This window comes from Thermobia domestica, chromosome 8, assembly GCF_964235325.1.
Source record: "Thermobia domestica chromosome 8, izTheDome1.hap1.1, whole genome shotgun sequence".
Classification (NCBI taxonomy): domain Eukaryota; kingdom Metazoa; phylum Arthropoda; class Insecta; order Zygentoma; family Lepismatidae; genus Thermobia; species Thermobia domestica.
The window spans coordinates 266,371,023-266,391,110 of NC_137461.1; the positions used below are offsets into that span (position 1 = coordinate 266,371,023).

The window sequence follows — 20,088 nt, forward strand, 5'->3', positions numbered from 1 at the left end:
GTCTTTTTAATTTGGTCAATCAGAGTGCTCCTGTAACCGTGTATATTCGATGATAACCGTTTGAAATAAGATAAAATGTGTCCGTCATTGAATTTTATAACAAAATGACGCGCGTCAATTTACTTTATTTCACAGTTCTCCCATATTCACTTTCTAATGATCGGCAACAGTTGCCATCTAAATTCATACAGTTATACTCACTCATCTCAAGATGTTTCACTTCATGATGTAGAGGCAGAGGTTATCTTGACCCCTGGAGCTCACTTTAGAACCAATTCATCAGGAAGAAATAATATAAAATAATAACCACATGCACATAACTAGCGATAGTTCGTGTTGGTTCCTTCGTGATTCTCCGCGACAAATCGTAGGAGCGCAGACCAAAACGAAGTCCTCGCTGTACGCGGTGGTAACTTCAACATCCCGACTCTAGGACATCTGTTTCGACTCAACGAAACCCTTCCACCGGTGGCACACTAGCGGCAATCCATCGACGCATCGCTATATCGACGATCGACATTTACCGGCAAGTGGGTCACTAGGTGTTGGCGACGTTTATGGCATGGGGATAGTGGGAAGCGTTTTTCTGGAACCGTTTATGCATCACAAGGACACATTTCATCTCCATCCTTCACTGTCTACCAAAACCGAAAGTGGTAGAAATTCACTACAACTTCTGGTTTCAATGTTGATTTCCATAGAACAAACACGATAGCTCGAAAATTAGCGATATGGTTTACTTTTTGGAATCGTAAATAGTTTTGAGCTTATAGATTTTCTGACATTTACATGAGTAAAAGAAGTGCCCCCTGTTGTTTCTGTATTCGTTACGTTCCTCTTCGACACCAACTATATTTCATCCCTCGTAACCACTTATCAATATTTTATGCCACACTTTGCTATCGATCATAAGATTCATACCTATTTAATAAGAAACATAATGTTTTTTTCTGTTGTTGTAAAAATATTGGTTTGGCAACTATATATAAAACAATATTAATGTTGTGTTACTAAAACGATTCTTCAACCTGTCAGGTAGTTGATTTCAGAAGAGGATAAAGATAAGGCTTAAATGAAGCTTGTGATTCTGTTCAGTTAAGAAGAAAAAAAGTCCACATCATCTCGAAAGTAAGATGATCCCTTATTCTGGGGCACGAAATTGAGGGAAGGAACTTGGTCTCGGATTCAGGAAAATGTATATTGTAATAATTATTACTTTCTAAAATCATGATCATATTACGACTATCTAGACAAGGGATCTTCAGATGTTCATCGGGTGGTTAGGGTATTGATTCGCAAATTAGCTAGGGGGCCGCGGTGGCTCAGTGGTAGAGCGTTAACATCTGGTACTTGGGGTCCCGGGTTCGATCACAGCCCCCGCCAAGTGAACTTTGTGGTGGACAAACACCGTGTGCGTGGGTTTTCTCGGGGTTCTCCCACTTTCTTCATTCCACCATTTCATTCATCACTCATCATCACCGTCTCCTTTAGCCTAACCGGCATAACCATGTGACGCAAAACTCAAAGATTTCATTTCATTTTTCGCAAATTAGCTTTCTTTCTGTCACTTTTCAGCCACACTCTTTTAATTCATGATTAGTTCTTCAAAAAATTTGCCTCACAAAGCTGAGTCGGAACTCAAAATTGTATTCCGTCAGTGAGAATCCAACGTCTGCATAGCTACATCATCAATAATAACTATTGAACAATAAAATATCATAAAATAAAAAGCTATCTTAAATGTCCTTTCTTCGCACGGGTAGAATAGGTTTATAGAATGTATTTGAACCCCATTCCGCTTTAGGATAAACATTTCAATAAAAAGTGTAATGATAAAAATTCGTAAAATAATACATTTCTGGAATAAATTGTTGAATTCCTCCTGCCGACTTAGAATATACTCTTTAATCAAAGTAACATGTCAAAAATCCATTTTGAGGTACGTACTAATTGTTCCAAAATTCATTTGACATGAGTTAGTCATTTTCCCGTGATGTAAATTAAGTATTTCAGTTTAACGATCTACGATTATGACCTTTAGGCTAAGGGAGACCATGATCAAGGCAAGTGAATGATAATGGAAGAATTGGTGGAATGAGAAAGTGGGAGAAAACGGTAGTACTCCTAGAAAACCCACGAAAAGATGTCCGCCATAATGATAATGGCTGGGGATCGATCCAGGGACCCCACGCACTTTTCCCATGATGTGATCAAAACCAAGAGTTAACATCGATTTCAGTATTGTGAAAAAGATATAGAAACCACTCCCCTTCCCGTCCCCTCACTAAAACGAGAAAGTTCAAAAATGCTAATGCACATGTCCCGTTATTTTTAATGAAAAGTGTTCCTTGCCGAGCACTTTTCATGTACCGAGTTTCATACTCCATAGTTAAAGAGCTTGTAAACTACTCTATTTTCCGCTTGAAATTTCACCCTCCCATATCCCCCTAACCATACGCCCTCAAACCAATATAACATGATAAAAAAAAACTAGATCGAGATAGGTACAGCTCACAGATGATGAGAAGAACCCTAAAACAGGGGAAGCGGGGAAAGGTCAATGACACGGTCAAGTCCATTTTTGGTTTTTGAGGTGTGATCTATACTTAGATATCGTCTGCTACTCCGGGTAGTTATCTGTGTGCTATTCCGTGGTGTCATTTGAAACCCCCGCGCTAAAAGTGGACGAGCCCATATCTACGTCACACTACTTCTGCTAGGGTTCTTCTCGTCATCTGTGAGCTGTACTAACTATGTTTCAAAACCAGACACGCACCCAGGATTTTTTTCGGAGCGATCCAAATTTTACGGCGGGGAGGGGGGGAAGTTCAATACTACAAGCAACTACGCCTATATCCATAGATAGTATTGAACAAGTATTATTCTGCACCCGAAAAGACGGTAAGTAATTGTAAAATATTTCCACCTATATTTTCAGAAAAAAAAAAAAAAATAGATTGTTGTTATACGAAAAAGAGTACAGATGAAGTATAAGATCAAATTTTCATACTACATCAACCATTTCCTTGTTAAACAAATATAGTTAGTTTTATTGAGAAATGTATATTGAGTTACGAAGATTTTCCCTTTTTTTAAAGGAGGGTCCGAACCCAGTGAACTCCTTTGTGGGTTTTCCCTTGTTCAAAACTCATGTTAAGCTGTTCAGCCACTTTCCCATAATTATAAATATCAGACAATGGTCGATTTGGAGAAAAAAAATATATAAAATGTCCCTTTTTCCCTTCTTACAGTGACAATTATGGCCCTTATGCTTTCCGTCTTAGAATATGCATTTTAATTAAATTCAAATGACGAAAATCTATGTTAGGTCATCATGTAATCATGTACCAGAGTTCATCAAATTCGGTCAAATTCATTATTCTGGAGGAGTTGATCACCAAACCATTATTTTTTATTTATTTTTATATAAATAGATATAACAAATAGTTGTAAAAACTCATTGTTTCTATTTCGACATTTAATCATATTATTTACGCTTTTCGCGAATGGGTATTTTGTTCCTAAAACTCACCCCCTTTTCAAGTCTGCAATAGTAGCGCACATGGAGCTCTTTCGTGGGTAAGCGGTTAGCGTACGCGCCTTTGGCGTGGGAGACCTAGGTTCGATTCTTGGGGGAGTTCATGTGATTCAGATTCCACGTTAATCAGTAGGTTCCGTCTCATATAGCCTCGTTGCTGAAAGGGCGCTAAACTCAAAGTCAACTCAACTCGAGTAGCGTACACAGACTTTCATCAATTTCAGCCTTGAATCAGATTCCAAGTTCATGTTATTTTAGGAATTTGTATACGTCTTTTGTATACATCGAATCTAGGAGGCTTACGTAGAGAGGACATGTAGCCAGAATAGAAGAATGTAGGAACGTTTTTAAAGTTTTAACTGTAAAATCCAATCGGAAAACGACCATTGGTGAAACCAAGGCATAGATGGGGGGACAATAAGATGAATTTCACAAAAATAGGAATACAAAGTAGAAACTGGATCTAGTTGGCTAAGGATATAAGTCAATGGAGAGCTTTTGTGAACGCGGCATTGAACCTCCGGGTTCCATAGACCACGGAGTTAGTTGCTTAGTATACATATCTTATGTTTAATATGGCAAATACTTATTTTTTTTTTCATAATATTTTATTCAATAGAGGAGGTTAAAACCCGCACTCCTTTACATACGCCACTGATCTGCAGTATCCTTACAAAACAACCTACAATTATGGGCATGACAATTAAAACAAAACTCTTGTTATTTAAAAGATTTCCTGATCAACACAAGCTATATCTTATACAGTACATGATTCGAAAATAAAAATGCCTTGTACTAATTGGAGTTTTGAGCAATAAAATATGAAACTACTTTTTCTACTTAACTACGCTATTGGAGCGTACTAATCCATTTACAAATGTCGCTAACATAAGATTATTTATTGATCGTTAAAGAAACCTTATTACTTAAACGTGTTAGAAGTCTTAAGTGGAATGAAATTTAGCAGATGGTTCTGGCGTAGAAGTCATAATTGAGTAAAACGCAATTAAAGAACGCGATTCTACAACGTAAATGGAAATAGGGTTTACTTACATTTAATATGTTCAATAAAGCACAAATAACGTTATCAGTAATGACATGCCAATGTCTATTGAAAACATTCTTGATAAAGACTTACAATTCGTTAATTACAAAAAAAATAATAATTAAAACTGTTTGTAACGGTTTGTAACATTGGAAAATGAAATATACGTTCGAGAGTTTCTGATAAAGCTGCAAATATAAGAATACATGAACCTTTGATAGTTGTTCATTTTTAATATTTAGGTAAATTTTAATTTAGTCTTTCGAAATTGAATAAATTACAGAGAAGTGCCTACGAAATGGAGATAAGATATGACGTAACTGTATTTCAATCATCAAAAGTTCGGAACTGAGTACGATACAGTTCATCTATTTTCAATGTTAAGGTCAAAGAAGGTACGATATACCAAAATTCTAATGTAACTTATTTAAGAGTTTTGATTCATCCATTTTTAATGTTAAGGTCAAAGAAGGTACGATATACCAAAATTCTAATGTAACTTATTTAAGAGTTTTGATTCATCCATTTTCAGTGTTACGGTCAAAGAAGGTACGATATACCAAAATTCTAATGCAACTTATTTAAGAGTTTTGATTCATCCATTTTCAATGTTAAGGTCAAAGAAGAGGTACGATATGCCAAAATTCTAATGCAACTTATTTAAGAGATTTGATTCATCCATTTTCAGTGTTACGGTCAAAGAAGGTACGATATACCAAAATTCTAATGCAACTTATTTAAGAGTTTTGATTCATCCATTTTCAATGTTAAGGTCAAAGAAGAGGTACGATATGCCAAAATTCTAATGCAACTTATTTAAGAGATTTGATTCATCCATTTTCAGTGTTACAGTCAAAGAAGGTACGATATACCAAAATTCTAATGCAACTTATTTAAGAGTTTTGATTCATCCATTTTTAATGTTAAGGTCAAAGAAGGTACGATATACCAAAATTCTAATGCAACTTATTTAAGAGTTTTGATTCATCCATTTTCAGTGTTACGGTCAAAGAAGGTACGATATACCAAAATTCTAATGCAACTTATTTAAGAGTTTTGATTCATCCATTTTCAATGTTAAGGTCAAAGAAGAGGTACGATATGCCAAAATTCTAATGCAACTTATTTAAGAGATTTGATTCATCCATTTTCAGTGTTACGGTCAAAGAAGGTACGATATACCAAAATTCTAATGCAACTTATTTAAGAGTTTTGATTCATCCATTTTCAATGTTAAGGTCAAAGAAGGTACGATATACCAAAATTCTAATGCAACTTATTTAAGAGTTTTGATTCATCCATTTTCAATGTTAAGGTCAAAGAAGGTACGATATACCAAAATTCTAATGCAACTTATTTAAGAGTTTTGATTCATCCATTTTCAATGTTAAGGTCAAAGAAGGTACGATATACCAAAATTCTAATGCAACTTATTTAAGAGTTTTGATTCATCCATTTTCAATGTTAAGGTCAAAGAAGGTATGATATAGGTTTGCGAGAGATCAACTCATTCGAAAAAAATAATAGAAATTCTGGGTTCCAAAACGTACTGTGGCGTAGAGTGCTAAACCATTGCCAATTTTACAATAGGGTATATGGGAAGCTGTCACTCAATACCAAGGGGTTGATCGCAACTTATGATGTACAATAATGTACTCTTCAAATAATAGCTCCAAAACCAGAGTGGTGATCGTTTTCGTTACGCTAAAATGAAATTAAAAGTTTCGTTTCGTTTCGAAAGACAACGCTAAAATGAAACCAAATGTCTTTCTACTTGGCAAATTTAGTTCAATCGGTCGCTAACAGATGGCGTTGAAGTGGCTTAGGCCCGTGAAATTTTACTCGGCAAATCTAAAGAATTAAATATTTTTTATTTTCAAATATTGATTCAATTTAAAATATAATTATGTAATTTGAGGTAAACTGTATATTTAAGGCTAAATTTTGCAAACTTTAGCTTGCTAAAAAATTTGGTTTACCAGAAACGAAGAAAAAATTTATAAATGAAAGATATTTTTTGAGATTTATCGTAAATACAAATATTGGTACTGACAGATATGTCTCTACATCTAGAGGAAAATTAAATTAAAAGTAATTTAACTTATTTAGTATAGAAATAATATAGTACAACACTTACCTTACTTAATATAATAATGATTTACTTTTAAAAATATTTACAGCGTGGACGACATAAGCACGTATACGGTATCAATCAACTTAGCTCCACATGCTCAAGTGATATTTGAATTAACTTATGAAGGCCTACTAGAGCGTCGATTGGGGCTTTATGAACTAGCAGTTCCTATTAACCCAGGACAGGTAAGTGCAACGAAAAACGCAGCCTTGTTAAAATATTATTTTTCTGTATTGACTTGTAGCTTTTAATTTATAAACTATTTTCATTAATTTTTTGCAAACAAAAGTTTACTGCAGGGCCGTGCCGTGAAGGGGGGCGAGCGGGGCGATGGCCCCGGGCGGCGATAAGGGGGCGAAATATTCGGGAGAAAAAAGGAAAAAAGATAGGAAAATATTGCTTCGAATATATGTATGGGGGCGCCGTCGTATGCTGTCGCCCCGGGCGCTGATTTTCCACGGCACTGCCCTGGCTTACTGTACGAGGAGGGACCCAAAAGAAACCGGATTGTTGTTCTAAAAAATTAATTTTATTATTATTATTATTACAAAATACTTTCAATCTTTTACAAAAAAGTTTCCATTAAATGTGATTCATTTCTGCAGTCTTCTTTCTCATTGTTTGAAGCATCTCTGGAACTCTTGATATCATCCAGTGCCTTCTGCTAAGCCCTTTTTTACAACCTACACATCATCAAAATGCTTCCCTTTTAGATTCCTCGGGAATAGAAAATAAAAGTCTCACGGGGCTAGGCCTGGCAAATACGGAGGGTAGGGAACGATAGCCTACTTGTGAGAGCCCAACCATCCAAATCCTGTGTGAGCAGGCGAGGAACAAATTTTAGCGGCAACGCGTCTCTTTTTTGTAAATCCTCATTCAAAATCCGCTGACACGAGCTCCAATTCACTACTGTCTGTTCTGAAATTTCGTGAATCTCGAAACAACGATCCTAGCTAATTTTGGGGCGATTTTTTAAAAATGTTTTCGTCGTTTTGAGATAATGAAGAGCGCTCAGAACGAGCATGGTATTCAACATTGATCTAATTATGTTTAAACCACTCAAACCACTCGAAACCTTGTGTGCGCTCATAGCATCCTTCTTGAAAGCCTGTTAAAGCATTTGGTAAGCTTTCGTTGCAAGCAAGAAGCAAATTTTCTAACATAATTTTTGTTCCTTTAAATCTCTCATAATGATTTCGCAGACGGAAATCGAGAACAGTTGAAAAAAACAACACTACAATCAAACATCAACCTCCTGCACAGACGCCGCTTGGGCAACTGATTTGAGGTCTCTACTAGACCTATAACCGAAGAACTCTACTACGCCTAGGAACGGCCGCGCTCTTTCAGTCCGATTTTTTTGGGTCCCCCGCGTAATATTTGGATTTAATGGGTGGTGACATTATGATGAAAACGTTAAGATAACCTAATACTTCTCTAGCTTCTCCCTCTCTCTTTTTCTCTAAAAAGAAGTATCCAAACAGACGACTTCAAATTTGAGCTTTATTAATATGTAACCGAATAGTTTGTCTTTGATTCGTCCGGTCCCGGATTCGATTCTAGACTGGGACACACATTTTTTTCAATATTGTGTCGGCATTGTAAAAAACACTCTCGAATAGTTAACAAATATCAAAATCTACCCTATGAACCTAAAAATAACGTCATTGGGGTCCAAGTCCGGACGATACTTTACTGACAGGGAATGTTTCCCTACTGTTAAACGAATTTTGTATATTCTGGAAACAGTTTTAGATTACCTCTCCGACAGGCCCGTATCCACGGGAGGCTAGGGGGCCGGACCCCCCCTATACTTTGGCTGGCCCCCTAAAAGTTTCACGGTAGGCTTGCAAATGAACTATAATATGGTGATGAAGTATAATATGATTGGGTCTGCCCCCCCTAACTTCTACCCCCCCCTAAATTTTTGGGCTGGCTACGGGCCTGCTTTCCGAAAGATAATTTATTCCAAAGGTTTAGCTACTAATGAGCATAAATAATTCAGTTCTGACGCAATAGACATTTGAGAAAAGTGAACCCAAACAATGTTAACGTTTCAATATAAATTCATATCTATTTAAGCAATGTTTACGAAATTTTAGTAACATCATATATAGTACAGAGGCTATTGTCTGTCTCTAGTTTGACAGTCATTTTTCATGTATCTTTCTTTTTCCTTGTAGATTGTGAAAGACTTAAGTGTAGACATATCAATCAGAGAATCTCAACCACTAAGGATTCTTTATTTCCCGCCATTGAGGTCGCTCAATCGATCATCTTGTGCCAATGATACAAGAGCAGGTAAGAGCTCTAATTTATTTATTACATACAATTCAGGGTACATATGATTTATTATCTCTTTTACATATTTATATACAGTAGTATAGTACTATTAACATTGTACTTTTTTTAAAATAGTATTAGAAATGTAATTCGTTTACTTTATTATGTTTAGGTTAATTCAAATGCTCCAACACGATTCTTGTTTGTCAGTAAACCACATTTCTAATAAAAGTGCTTACATAAGAAATAAAGCTAGGGATGATCAACTAAAAATTGTCATTATTTTTTCATTAGATTGTTCTTCTTATTCTTGTATTACGGATGGCATTTTTCAAGGTAGTCCCCCACTTGATGTGATGCGCTCGAGCTATCGTTTCCTTCAAACATCTAGATAGCTGGTAGCTAGAAATTTCCGCAGGATTGTTTCCAAGGGAGGCAAAACACAGACATACAACCAAAGTCGCAAATACGTATACACACCTTGTGCATACATTTCACGTATTATTAATGACACATATTGCATAACTTCATGAACTGCAGTCAGTGGCGTATTTAGAATTTTTTCGGGGAGGGGGGGTATGCACAACACGGGGAAGCACGGAAGCAATTGCCCAAATGAATTTTAGAATTAAATATATTTTAATTTACTATTAAATCGAAGTTTTTAAGCCTAACCGGCATAACGGTAGGACGTAAAACTCAAATATTTCATTTCATTTTATTTGAAAGTTTTAATGGCAAGCATTGCAGACTGGTGAATCTTACGTGATATGATAGAAAAATTTAGCAGTGAATCTAATCTTTTATTCTATTCATAGAATGAAAAGGAAGCATCGTCTTGGCCTACCTAATTTCCCGGGCTACTTATTCCCCCCTTCTGATTTTCTTTAATTCAAACATTTACCTTTCTTTATTATAACTACAGGATATAAATATTCCTTTGCTATAATAACTAAAGTTCCATTATGTTGATATCCGTGAAAGTTAGTATGGAACACCAGTTTCGCTTATCAGCTCTTCTTAGTTTTGGTTTTACTGACGATGACCGACTTGAATCACAATTAGCAACGGCGAAACTATGATAGGAGCAACGAAAGAAAGTAACGACTGAGAACAGAAGAGTAGAATGAAAAAAGAACGTAGTATGAAATTTGACAAATAGAGCATTATTTCGGGACAAAGAACATAAGAAAATGAAAAGTCAATTAAACTCTTAGAAATGGCAACAAGGATTATTGTTGTACGTGGAATGCGAAAACTTAACAAATTTATTTCGAGGGGGGCTTGAGTCCGATAGCCCCTCCCCTAAATATCCCACTGACTACAATAGATATATTAAATCCTGTATTGGATGAATAAGCAAATACAGTGTTTTGATATGCATTTAGAAGAACCGAAGCTCTTTCAAATATCTAGCTGGGAAAACTTGCCCCCCCTCCCCCTGTTGGCATACAATCTGGTAGCCATGTCTTGGAAGTACCGTCTCCAAAGATCTGATCAGGGGCAAAAGTAAGGGGAAACGCCGTCCCCCATCTCCAAAATTATGCACGGCGTCCCCCCAGTTCTTAATAAATTACAATGGGTAAAGATAGGGATGGGGACGGTGTTACGTCATACCGCTACCTACCGCCCCATATCTTTTCTGACCCCCTTTTACCCCGGGTTCAGATGAAAAATGTTTAACATAAAGGTATTTTCTCAAAGTGAGGAATAGAAAAAATGTTACATGGAGCCAGATCTGTATTATAGGACTAGAGAGATAAGATAATCAGACAAAACATTTACCCCAAGTAGTACATTATTGAATGAAAATACGGTCCACTCGGTGAGTATTCTCAAGGTCGTCTTCTTACATCCTCAAACCACCTCAGTCTATTTTCTTCTAGTTTATCTACTACTTGACTCACCTTTACTGTTCCCTCGATTATTTCATTCTTAATTTTGTCCTTCCACGTCACTCCACACACATCCATCGCAACATCATCTCCGCAACATGCAACTTCTGTTGACTCTCTTTTTTGTCCTCCAACATATGTAATATGACAGGTCACACTACTGTTTTGTATAAGTTCCTTATATTATTAGCAAATTTCTTTATTATTACTTTATTTCTTAAATTTCAGTGAATCCATATGCAAAAGTGAAGGCTGTATTGAATGGAGGTCGGAAATACAGAATTGAGTTCGCTCCAACTCCGGAGCAACAACGACAACTTTCCAGAGATGGTCGTGAAGACGGAGATCTCGGCCAGTTTGTCCTTCAGTACGACTTCAACAAGGAACCCAGACTAGAAATTCCAGTAAGTATCAAACTGATTTATAAGTTCTCAATACCTAAATTTCCAAAACAGTATACAGCGTTATATGGTGTCATAAAACGTAATCTGATTCCATAAAACAACCGTATTTACGTAGAGTGAAATCAACAGATACAATGTAACGTCTGATTTTATTATATTTTGAAATATACCGTGTTTTACAGCTGTAGCAGGCACGTAGCCAAGGGGTGGGTCCGGGGGGTCCGGACCCCCCCCCCCTTCGAGACCAGAAATAAAAAAAAATAAGGAAGGATGAAACAAAAAGAAACAAGTAATAGGAAGAATAAGCGTTAAAAATAAAAAAAAGCTAAAAATAAAAATAATTTTTCATCATCACTTCTCTGCAGTATCAAACATGTTATTTGAGAAACAGTTTTCAACTCCTTTAACTTGTCGTTTGGAACAGACAGCAGTTGACGAAATAATAAAAAAAAGTTATGTGGAAGGAAAGTTCTAGTAACATTTGATTCAACAGAGAAAGGAACCCAGATATAATAAAATATTTTACAATACATTATTGGATACGTACTTTTTTTTTTAGTTGAGGTCATAATGAAAGGAAAATTGTTATATTTGGATGAACAGAAGAAGAAACGTAGATATTTTAAAGTCTTAACAAACTAATATATTCGCTATTAAAATACTTTAAATTGATCAAGCCCCTGCTGTGATAACCACAATATTTCGTGTCAAACTCCCCCCCCCCCTTTATTACGAAATCCTGACTAAACGAACCATATGTTACCAGTAAAATAGTTTAGAATAATCGAACTCTGATGTGATAACCACAGTATTTCATGTCTCGGAGCCCCCTATTACAAAATCCTAGCTACGTGCCTGGCTGTAGTTAACATAGAAAGATTACGATTAAGATTACAATAAACGCAGATGTACCACTAATACAAGGACATCCAATGGATTACACTGGACATCTACCTTATTCAGGGGCTGATCCTGGGGGGGGGGTGATCGGGGCGATCCCCCCAGTAGAGGAATTTTTTTTATATATAAATAAAACCCATCCCAGAGTTTGGAGCTCTTAAAGGTAGCTCTAAGTAGCAGAAATGCAACCCACCGCCCAATTATTATTTAGTATTCTGCCTTTTGGCAGGTTCTGGGACTAATGAGCGTTTCTTTTTCATTCTAGGTTTGTTCCTGGAAATGCTTCCTTCATTAAACATTCACAGTAAATGTCGAATAATTGGGACGACATACTACATCCTTGTCTGACTCCTCTTCCAATTTCCTCACTATTGTTTTCTCCTTCACTCAAGATCAACTTCATTCGTTGCTCTATGTATAGGTACCGAATGAGTCAGTTTCTCCAGTTCTATCCTTTTTTTTTTATCTTTTAGGTATTTTCCGAACTTTGGTCCAAATTGACCCGAACGAACTCTTTTCGCCCGTTCATGAAGAAGCACAAACACAATTTTTCTTTTACGTCATTAACTCACTCTGATATAATTTTCATCAACCCAGTAGCATCTCTGGTGTCTTTTCCTTTCCGGAATCCAAATGATTCTTCCTCCAAACTTTCTTCCATCTTACTTTCCAGTCGCCTGTTCAATATGCGTGCAACAATCTTTCCAGTGTGAAAAATAAGGCTAATGGTTCTGTGATCGCTGCACTTCTTTGCTTGCTTTTTCTTGAGTAATGCAATCATTGTAACATCAAGGAAATCCTTCTGCCGTTCTCCACGCAGGTAGATCTTGTTAATAAGTGAAGTCAGTACTTTCATTGTCATGTCTCCTAATCCCTTGAGCATACCTATTGGTATGCCGTCGTCTTCAGTGGTTTTCTTCAGTCTATCTTATGTCCATCTCTGGTGCTTGGGGTCCCTGGTTCGAACCCAGCTCGCGCCGTGTGGACTTTGTGGTGGACACACACCATGCTAGTGGATTTTCTCGGGGTTCTCCCGTTTCCTCACACTTCCTTCATTCATTTCTCATCATCACCGTCTCCTTTAGCGTAACCGTCATAATCATGGGACGTAAAACTTAAAGATTTCACTTCATTTTCGTTGAAGGTTAATGAAATATCTGTTCTTGGACGTTCATAAAATAGGACATCGGTAAAGCTAATTATTCATTTCTTTTGTGGGGGCCGCGGTGGCTCAGTGGTAGAGCGTTCACCTCTGGTGCTTGGGGTCCCGGGTTCGATCCCAGCCCCCGCCAAGTGAACTTTGTGGTGGACAAACACCGTGTGCGTGGGTTTTCTCGGGGTTCTCCCGTTTCCTCCCACTTTCTTCATTCCACCATTTCATTCATCACTCATCATCACCGTCTCCTTTAGCCTAACCGGCATAACCGTGGGACGTACAACTCAAAGATTTCATTTTCATTTCTTTTGTCTTAATTCACTGATATTATGGATGCATGTTCTTGACTATGGACATGATCTGAACTGAATATGATATGAAGTACGGTGGAAGTCAAGTGATTCCTTTTTCTTTGGAATATTTCTTGAAAACGAAACAAATAAAAAGATATGAGGAAAAAGGTAAAAAAAAATCTAAGAAAATATCTTTTTTTAGTTTGTTTGTACGATGAATTGCTTTTTAAAAAATATAACTTTCAAGAATAACAAAGAAATTGTAGTATTGAGTTGAGTTTGGGTTTAACGTCCCGTTCAGCAGCAAAGCTATATGAGACGTGGACCTACTGCTTAACGTGGAATCCGAACTACATGAGCTCCCGCCGGGAATCGAACCCGGGTCTCCCACGCCAAAAACGCGTATGCTAACCGCTTAGCCACGGAGGAGCTCAAAATTGTAGTATTGAATTAACTAATAAAATTTAATATCAAGTTCCTAGTTACCTCTTCTGTTGGAATCAGCAAAGTCAAGCAGTGCTGGTTTTGATCATAGGAAGGATGTGTGTCAGTTCGTACTTGGAATTACGGCTTCCACTTAGCGTCCTGAGGACAATTGGGGAGCTGCATGTAACTCCAGACAACAAACTCCAATCTAGAAAACCAGTATGAACGACAAGGAGAGCTAATTGACCATCAATCATCATAAAGGCATAAGTTTTGGAATGTAATTTTTTCTTGGTAGGTTGTTGCGCCAGTACTATTTAGTTTTAGTTTAGCTGTCAATAATATTAAATTATTCCAGTAGTGAATAGCCAATCTTTTTTTTTTTTTTTTTTTTGTTACAGGGTAAACGGACCTAAATAAAACTCGGTAACTTCATTCACATTACTTAACTCAATTTCAGGTGGTAGATGGCTACTTCGTGGATCTTTTACCAACAAGGAGTTTGAAACCATTACCAAAGCATGTTATCTTGGTTATCGACGCTAGCGCCAATATGGCAGGTCGCAAATGGAAACAACTGAAGGAAGCTGTATCGTATTTGTTAGACGACCTTCACAAGAGAGATTACTTCAGTTTGGTTAAATTCTCTACAAATGTTGTCGTAAGTATTGCAATTTAAACAATCTGTAAGTTGAAAGGGGAATAATAATAACTTTAAAACTTTTATCAATACTACACTAAGTTATTAGGTCTGTAAGTTAATGTTTTTCAATAGTGTTGTCATAATAGCTCCAATAACAAAAAGCAATTGAGAAATTCTAACTCATTAACCCATTTAAGACCAATGGCAATTCATAAAATAGTAACAAATGTTATGAGTTTGCAATACTGAATTGAACTTGATACTATACTTTTTTCTAACGTCTTTATAAAGATTTTTTTATCGCTTGCGTCTAGAAATTATATGATAGCTTGAGTCAATATAACAAGTTGCAATTCTTCGTCCATATTTGTAAATTAGGCACTTGCCCTTAATTCATTAAGACTTGATTACGGGCTTATATTTGATAATCTGTCATTGAATCAAAACTTAAACTAGTGTCTTTCTAAAAGTAGTATTGAAAGGTAGATTTCAGTACATAGAACGGAAGAAAGAAAACACTAATGAGGTATAATAACTAAGCATTAATGATATTGAATGGCTTTTAAATTAATTTTTGGTTCCGATCAAAATTATAAGATCGTATATATAAACTCCAGTTATTCAGTATGCCAATAACTTTAGAAGGGCTGGAATAATATGAAATTAGATCCATCGACGTAAAAAAAGAATCCGGAAGAGTGAAGTGAGGTTTGAAGCACTCTTCGAACTAATGCCCACTTCGTGTTAGAAATGTGGAAAAGCCGTGAAGAAAATAGAAGAACGATAAATACTAAATAAATAAAGCAACAGTTGTTGGAACCAACAGCGCTGTGCCAACTATAGAAATTTGAGATGGAAAGAAATAAAACAGGCCAATAATTTTAAATGATTTCAAATGTGAAAGCGGAATAAAAACAAGAATAGGAATTTCAAAAATAATCATTAGGAGAAGAAAAGAAGAGCATGTCTTATGGCTCGCTTAATAAAAATACTTGTCTCAATCACGTGTAGAGTGTTAAATAGAATGGAGCCTAAACATCGGCAATATGGAAAAATAATAGGAAAAATAATAAGTATAAAGTTTTGAGATATGAATATGAAGAAAATTAACTGAATGGAAAGGAAAATTGATGAGGAAGCATTAGAAAGAGTATAGGAGAGAACAGCGATATTAAAACTATTAAGAAGAAGAAAAGAAACTGTCTAGCTAGAGTATAGTTGGAGAAAAAAATTCTTCTGAGGGACGTGATGGAAGGTATTATGGAAAAAATCAAAGGAAAAATAAACTCCGGTAGAGAGAGAGAATTACCGTTAAGATGTGAACACATTGACTACGTTATCGTTAAGATGTTAATAGCTTGATTGTATTAACGAACATGGGAGAAATTATCGCCGTAGCTCTCTAAGGCGGAACAATAACCCAAACATTGGCTTTCGTTTAAGAGTTTTCATGAGAACTAACGGACAAATCTGCGTACGAACGGACGGATGGATGATGAACGTAGCAATATTTCAGTATTATCCTAATAGACGTTTAATTGATGAAAAGGGTTAAACGTACAACTTTCATCTGGAATCCAACTGGCTACTCCGAATTCTCGTGTCCTTAGAAAATCTTCAATTGGCAATAAGTAACATGGCAACGGTGGGAGAAAGCTTCCGACCAGTGGCGTACGCAAAATAAAGTATCGAGAGAGGATTCAAGCACTCAAATCTCATATCCTTTTAGAACAAGCGTGGTTTATAATATAGTGAATGTTTATTTATATATAATATAATATTGCTCAAGAGAGGGTTTAAATCCTGAAATTCCTCTTGTTTACGCAATGCTGTGACCACAAGAATACACTTGCGTTACGTGGATAGTTGAATTCTCTCTCACCTCTCGTAACTAAGGAAAACCTGACATAAAATATAGGCCTTCAAAGGAGTCATAGGTTATGATGGAATAAATTAGTTTCTAAAAGCTGCAATGAATCAATTGTAAGACATAGTGGTGGGACTTGAGCTATTTCTGGTTCTAGCATCGTTTTTAATGCGGCGCAGAGTTCGCTTAGGCTCTGTAAAGTGGATTCCTGGATATACCTGGAGATAAAGTTGTGCCTAGTGGAGTTTAGTAAGTGCCTTACTACCACTCCTAGGTGAAGTGTCTCTAGAAAAGAAATCTTGTGACAATGTTTGTTTCTATGCTGTTAGTTAAATCAAAATAACACGAAAGAGAGAAGGAAGAAAAGGAAAAAAAACAATAAAACAACAAAGAAATGTCAACTGTTGTATCAGGTAGAAGTGGACGTGCCATTTTGCTTTGAAACTTCAACGGACAAGTAACTCCAACACTATTGTAAGATAATAGAAAGACCTAGGGCCTGAAGTGTATTTTACCAAATAATAATAATAATAATAATAATAATAATAATAATAATAATAATAATAATAATAATAATAATAATAATAATAATAATAATAATAATAATAATAAACCCCTGTTCAGCGGTCTTTCACAAACCCCTGACTACTTCAACAATATTTAGACAGTATACAAATATATTAATAGCCATTGGCATCTATTGTCAATCCAGTGCTGGACGAAGGTCTCTTCAAATCTTCTCTAAAAGACTTTTGTCACTACACGAGTACGTATTGTAATTAAATGTTACGTACTGCATTCACAAACATTTAACTATTTCTTATAGTCATATTCCCACTTTATCTTCAAACATACACAGAATATAAATGATTTAAATTGTGCGTATATTTTTACACAGGCGTAGGCAGGTGATAATTCTTAGTCCATAAATAAACTCTACTAGAAGACAGTAAAAAGGATCACACGAAACACATTTACTTTTATTTCTAGAAGTTTTAATTTGCTTCAGTAGATGTCACTGCTAGTAGGTGTTTCCTGCCGTCTACCGGCATAATACGTAACTTATAGTATTCTACAATTATAGAGGGTGTCCCAAAATTCACGCAAGAAGTTATTTTCATATGAAACAGGTTTATATTAAAAATTGTAGAAAAAAAAGATTGATATAGTATACAATGTAGGATTATGTATGGAATAACATATTGGATATGACCTCCACAGCTTTGCTGGCACATACGAAATCTTTTGTTGAAATTTTCCATGATCGTTTTGCATTAACGTAGCTGAATTTCGTCGATACAGTGTTCAATTTTCTCCTTCAGGATGTAGGGGTGGTCGCAGGTTTGTTGGCATAAAGTTTAGACTTCGTAAAACCCCAAAGAAAAAAATTCTAAGAGCGTTAAATTGCATGATCTAAGCTGACAACTCTGATCATTAAAACGGGACATTTCAGATGCATATCAGCCTCAAGCTTGAAGACGATTTTGTTCGAAATATCAACATCGACTTATTGTTCTTCCACAATCCATTTAACGAACTCTATTTGCTGTGTGTGGTCAGTAGGCTTCAGTTCTTAGCTAATTGAACTCTCTAAGCATAAAGATGGAAATCTTTCATGAGAATACGCTGTAGAGAGCTTCTCGAAATGTCCAATTATTGACCATGGTGCAGAATTGATGTTTCTAGACTCTTAGCAAAACTCTCACGAATTGCTTCGATGTATTGTGAAAAAAATGGAATGAAATCTTTGAGTTTTATGTCCCACGATTTTGCCGGTTAGGCTAAAGGAGACGGTGATGATGACAGATGAGTGAAATGGTGGAATGAAGAAAGTGGGAGGAAACGGGAGAACCCCGAGAAAACCCACGAGCACGATGTTTGTCCACCATAAAGCCCACACGGTGTGAGCTGGGATCGAACCAGGGATCCCAAGAATCGGAGGTGATCGCTCTACCACTGAGCCACCGCGCTCCCCCCCCCCCCCGCTTCGATGTATTGTGTTGAACGACTTGTTGAAAGACGGTCAGAGTGTTTAAGATCACAAATTGATCCAGTCTCCATATATACATATATATATTAAAGTAATCTCTCCACAGTTGATGAAGTTAAGTCACTATCCCGACCATATTTTGTGCGAAAATTGCTAACTGTAGCTGCCAAACCATCATTATTTTTAAAATATTGCTTAACAATGAAAGCGCTTTATTCTTTCACGTAGCGCTCCATTTTTGATACCTTGAACTGTCAGCTCGTTGGCAACCTTACTGCAGAAATGGTGAAAAATTTAAATCTTGCGTGAATTTTGGAACACACATCTTTGCTCCAATACTAGCAAATAGGATCTGAATAACCAATGTAAAAGTTTCAGTTCTCATGAAGATGTTTACGAATTGACTGCACTGATCTAGTTGAGCTAATCACTCTAGCCAAGGGCGCCGGTCCTGGGGGTCCCAGGTCCCTCAAAGCTCATGTGGGTCCCATGTATTTTTATGAATATGTATTTTTTGTTGTTATATGTGTTGTTGTATGTATTTTTATAATGAATGCCCCCGCCCCTAAGTTACAGAGAAATCGGCGCCATTGACTCTAGTTAATATCTATTGCAAAAGGAACAAAAAATTTAAAAAAATCGCTTATGTTCAAGTGTTATTGTATGGAGTACCATATTTACTAACATTACAATTTTACAAGGCGCATCACAGTGATTGTCGTAAATGAACTAAGATGATTCATTATTCTAAACAGAAAATATTTCTTTGCTGTAGGAATGGGATGTTGATTTGCCGAACGTGGACTCTGGAAGATACTCTTACCCGTGCCCGACAACTAGTGGCGTTGATCCTCCGGGTAAAATTTACCTGGCTACATCACAATTTGTTAACAGAGCTAAAGAGTATATCAGAAACTTAACTGTTGAAGGAGGTAAGTGATTTTGTATTATAGATAGAATATTTACTGAAAGAAAATGGGGCGTTCAGAGCATAAGCGAATAAGTCCAATACCTAAAATATAAGTACATAAAATCATTGTTTACATTATGAGTTATAACCAAAGACGGATTTAAGATTGATGGGGCCCTAAGCTACTGAAGGTAATGAGACCCTTATATATCCAGCAGTGCAACTAGTTTGTTCAGAACGTAGGGACCCTATATAGAAATGAGCAAACTTATGACCTTTTTCAGAGTAGGCTAAAAGAAAAGAGTCCCATTGCATACATCATAAGAACCTATGCATAACGCAAATTACTGTTCCTACATGTAGGTTTTATTTGTTTTTTAAAACACTTTCGATCCTAATCCTGAGTCAGACTCGTTTTGTTTGTTTATTCCAAAACGCCGGAGCCGAGTCCAACTCTTTTTTTTTTTTTTACGTAATAGCCCCTATGTAACTTATTATCGGTTCCGGTTTGTTGTTGGCTGTATTAAATACTTACTGAGACTCAGTTTTTGAAGAAATACTATTCACCTGACATTCAGCGAAGAGTACACGAACTCTTCTAGGT

At 36.3% G+C, this 20,088-nt stretch overlaps 1 protein-coding gene across 1 annotated transcript in view; it reads left to right on the top strand.

Moving 5' to 3' along the window:
- LOC145693612 (uncharacterized) overlaps positions 1–20,088 on the top strand; it is an 81,268-nt gene that overhangs the window by 25,371 nt on the left and 35,809 nt on the right. The window contains exons 4-8 of the mRNA XM_081769761.1: positions 6,764–6,902; positions 8,901–9,018; positions 11,124–11,299; positions 14,535–14,735; positions 19,350–19,506. Coding sequence (XP_081625887.1) covers positions 6,764–6,902; positions 8,901–9,018; positions 11,124–11,299; positions 14,535–14,735; positions 19,350–19,506 — 791 coding nt within the window. The remainder of the gene's footprint in view (positions 1–6,763; positions 6,903–8,900; positions 9,019–11,123; positions 11,300–14,534; positions 14,736–19,349; positions 19,507–20,088) is intronic.